A 4,678-nucleotide genomic window follows, 5' to 3' on the forward strand; every position below is an offset into this window, starting at 1 on the left:
TACTTTACATTTAAAGATGTCTTTTTAAAATTCCCAGTGGCTTGAGAGCCAGCATCAAAAGGAGGAAGGGAAAAGTCAGTATTAGGAGTAAGTCACTGATAAACCAGGCAACTGGTTTATTCTCTTGTGTGTTCACTTGTCAGACTTTTGGATACAGTGCTTTGAGTCTTCACCAAAGTTTAACTAGGCTGTGTTTCACCCTAACCCTTATCTAACCAAGTTTTCTGTCCCCTCTCCAACCATTTCCTGTCCCCAGGAAATGTTAGAAAGCATTTCCAATGTAAAATTGCTGCTCACTTACCACATAGCTTGTGGAAAATACAGTAAAAAAAATCAAAATATGGTATATTTAGAGCACTGACAGTTACACCACCCCAAGACCAAAATTGCAATTTTTTTTTAGTATTTTCACTTCTTAGCCTCTCTTTATAAATCCTCCCCACACCTTTCCTCTTCTCAGAGCATGGGCCTAAAATTAAAGGGACAAATTTAGGATGGGTAGATGCCTTGTCTTCTCTCCTTGTCCGATATTTTAGTTACTATTTTCTTTTAGCTTTTTTGGAATTATAAAAGTATAATACTAGTTACAAATTGAAGGAATAAACAAATAAAATCTAAGTTTCTGGAAAACTCGGGGATGGAGGTTGTGGTTGGAGGTTAAGTTAGAGGTAGATGAATCAGCTATATTAGAGAACCTGGGAAGGTGAGCAGGCTTGGAAATTTGATAGGTCTAATAATTTATTGGTTCAAGATTTGTCAATCACTACAGCCCACCAAATGAAATTAGAAGCAGAGTCATAGGGGCGGGAGGGAGGTGACGTAGCAAACTATATGCACCAAGAAAATCTAGTTAGGAGACGGCTGCGTGATCATACCGCGGCACCGTTTTTTCTTGCGGCACTAGCTGCTTGCGGAGGAGGTCCGCCCACTGCAGCTTTCTGCAGTCTGTCTGGTTCTTGCAAAACCGACCATCGCCCCCTCTGCTCTCAGGCCAGGGCACCCTTGCTTCTCACAGCCTTCATCCAGGCAGCAGCCTCAACCATCAGTCTCGCAGCCCCGCCACTACTGTGCTGTTCCACCTCTGCCCTAGCCGCTGCCTCTTCTGCTCTTCCGGTGAGTCTTCCCCTGTGAAGGTCAGGTCTTGTTATCTTGGCGGTAGTCACCTTACGCTTGTACGGTCCTTTGAAAAATGGCCGAGTCATCCGACCACAAAGAACTGTTAGAATCTAGTCAAGAAGAGGCTGGTAATAAAGTAATGATGAAGAGACCCGGGGAACAACCGGAGCGCAGTGAAGATGTCGCAGCTGGGCTTGGAGATGATAAAGAGAGCAGTGAGGGAGCTGCCGCAAGGGCAAGGGAAGAAGGGGAGAAAGGTGAAGATGCTGCTGCTCAGTCCTGGGAAGGCGGGGTAAAAGATGAAGATACTGGTGAGGATTCAGACACAGACCGTCCAAAAGGACTTATTGGTTATCTTTTAGATACAGACTTTGTTGAAAGTCTGCCTTTGAAAGTTAAGTACCGTGTGTTAGCCCTCAAAAAACTTCAAACTAGAGTGGCAAATCTGGAATCCAAATTTCTGAGGGAATTTCATGGCATTGAAAGAAAGTTTGCTGAAATGTATCAACCCTTATTGGAAAAAAGACGTCAGATCATAAATGCAATCTATGAACCTACAAAAGAGGAATGTGAATATAAATCAGACTCTGAGGACTATGATGATGAGATGTATGATGAGGAAGAGATGGATGGCAATGAGGGGGGTCTGGTACATGAGTACATGTATGAGGATGATGGTTGTGAAGGAGATTATTATGATTATGCTGTTGAGGAAGATGACGATGACGAGGATAGTGATGATGACACCGAGGCTCCTGGAGAAGAGAATAAAGAAGAACAGGATCCTAAAGGAATTCCTGATTTTTGGCTGACTGTCTTAAAAAACGTTGACACACTCACTCCTTTGATTAAGAAATATGATGAGCCTATTCTGAAGCTCCTGACAGATATTAAAGTGAAACTTTCAGATCCTGGCGAGCCTCTCAGTTTCACACTAGAATTTCACTTCAAACCCAATGAGTATTTTAAAAATGAGCTGTTAACAAAGACTTATGTGCTAAAGTCAAGGCTGGCATATTATGATCCCCATCCCTATAGGGGAACTGCGATTGAGTATTGCACAGGATGTGAGATAGATTGGAATGAAGGTAAGAATGTCACTTTGAAAACCATCAGGAAGAAACAGAAACACCGGATCTGGGGAACAATCCGAACTGTAACTGAAGATTTTCCCAAGGATTCATTCTTCAATTTCTTTACTCCTCATGGAATCAGCTCAAATGGAAAGGATGGAAATGAAGATTTTTTACTTGGTCACAATTTACGTACTTACATAATACCAAGATCAGTGTTGTTTTTCTCGGGTGATGCACTTGAATCTCAGCAAGAGGGGGTAGTTAGGGAAGTTAATGATGCAATTTATGACAAAATTATTTATGATAATTGGATGGCTGCAATTGAGGAGGTTAAAGCTTGTTGCAAAAATCTTCAGAGAATAGTAGAAGATGTTGATCGCTAAAGCAAAGTGTACTTGGTCCTGACATTAACTGCCATAGATCTAGTGACTCAAGATATAAGAAGTTAGAGTCTTGTGTTCTGAATTTTTTCTTGTAGTGTCATTTAAAACATAGGTCTCAGAAATATGAGAAATTTAAATACTAATTAATGTGACCCTGTGTTTTAGTAGTAGAATGTTTTCAAGAAATATAAACTGTGGTAGATGATTTAAAATAGCTATATAGTGTTATGTAGGTTAATCCCTCTAAAGCCCTTTTAACATGTAGCTATTAATCTCTGGCCATTAATACTATCAGAACTGCTACATGAGACCAACATTTATCTGGGAAGAAAATCTTGGAGAACCAACCCAAGGCTTTTTGCAGCTGTTTGTTTTTTATATTTGTGTGGTCCTAGTCCTTTATCTAGCGGGTTTATTCTGTTGTAACTGCTTCATTTTGCAACAAAAATACAGTAGAATTTAAAACTTGAATGCTTAGGAAGCCTGCATATGGTTAAAGTTTTCAGAAGAAAACACATTTATTATTAATAACAATTTATCCGTAGGCTCTTGTATTTTATGTGACCATGATAGATAATCAAACTTAGTTATACTGAGGTTATTGTTTATCAGTGAAGTGTTAATCACAGTGCTTTCAAAAGATTGCCAAAAAAATTTTTAAAAAGACTGCCACATGTTGTTCTGTGTAATTCTGTAAATGTAATTTACATAATATAAATTATGTAATTTCTCTTCCTATAGTACACTTAATCATTCATTGGAACTAATAACATTACCATTTTGAAAAGTTTTCATGTTCTTTCACTGTGAAATAAAAAAAAATAAAAACTTCAGAGTGTTTCCTGTTTTACAACTTATCTTTCTTTCTCATTATAAAAGTGTTATGGAAGTTTATTGGAAAACATCTGGGAAATACCAAACAATACATTAATTAAACCAAAATCCATATACCCACTCCCCAAAGATGAGCATTGTTAATGTCCTGATTTATTTTCTATTACTCCTATATGTGTTTAGATATGCATGCAGATTTACTAACACTATACTTAAATGTGCAAAGAAACTATCTTAGGTTTTATAACTAATCTAATTTTAAGTCTAAGTCCACCTCCATACCCCAAATTTGCAGAGAAACAAAAATCTGTTTTAATCCAGTACATTGACTGCTATTTTATAATTTTAACACTGTATAAATAACAAGATCCTGTGTGTTAGTCTATATTTCAGATTTATCTACCATTCCACAATGTCATCTGGCTATACAGGGGCTTATATTGTTTTATGATATTGATGGGGAGGGGGATGCATTGACTAGGGAAAAGGGATGTGGTTGGTTAGAGAGCTGACTTTGTCCCAGAGTTGACATTGCCTTCTTCACCTGTGGAAACTCAGAGGTTTGTCTTCCCATTTTGACACACTGTGAAGGTCACATCTATCCCTCTGGGAAAAAGGGTATTTTTAAATCCTTTCCAAGCCATGTGAGATCTGAGAGTGGCTAAGAAGTGCTGTGTCTCGTTATTGCTGCCTATCCACTCTTCCATCCCAGGTGGATGTAGTCCCACAGAATTATAAGATGAAAGTGGAACAAAAGCTCTTCTGCTTGTGACTCATTCCTCCATTATTGAACATGTCTCCTTCGGATTTGGGCTAAGAAAGATAAGTTTATAACACTGATTTTTTTAACCTGGGCTTTTTCTTTCTTTTTCCTGTCTGGATGGGACCTTTCTCTAATTATAGCTTTCTCTCAGGGTCAATAGTAAATGCTTACTTGCTTTTCTATGAGGCTGCAATAGTTGGCAGGGTATAAGGAACTAGACACAATCTACTATTACAGGGAAACCTAAGTTGGGAAATACTTACAATGTATGCTTGATAAATGTAAACATTTTCACAGCCTTCACCACCCTCAATCTTGACCTGTGTTAAATTCCCAACTCCTCTCCAACACCTTCCACAAAATAAAGATTGGGCCCCTTTTAGTTATAGTTATTGTTATGCATTAAAAAGTCAGGAACATGGGTATATCTTTCCCACTATTTTACAGAGGAGGATCAGGCATCTTGAAGTCCTTCCTTGTCCCTTTCTCTTGCCTACAGAAGAGAG

At 38.5% G+C, this 4,678-nt stretch overlaps 1 protein-coding gene across 1 annotated transcript; it reads left to right on the forward strand.

Moving 5' to 3' along the window:
• The first annotated feature begins 887 nt into the window (after positions 1 to 887).
• Positions 888 to 3,408, forward strand: NAP1L2 (nucleosome assembly protein 1 like 2). The gene has a single exon (XM_029930327.1). The coding sequence runs from the start codon at positions 1,190 to 1,192 to the stop codon at positions 2,573 to 2,575; it is 1,386 nt and encodes a 461-aa protein (XP_029786187.1). The 5' UTR covers positions 888 to 1,189; the 3' UTR covers positions 2,576 to 3,408.
• Positions 3,409 to 4,678: the final 1,270 nt, after the last annotated feature.

Source organism: Suricata suricatta, chromosome X (genome assembly GCF_006229205.1).
Source record: "Suricata suricatta isolate VVHF042 chromosome X, meerkat_22Aug2017_6uvM2_HiC, whole genome shotgun sequence".
NCBI lineage: Eukaryota > Metazoa > Chordata > Mammalia > Carnivora > Herpestidae > Suricata > Suricata suricatta.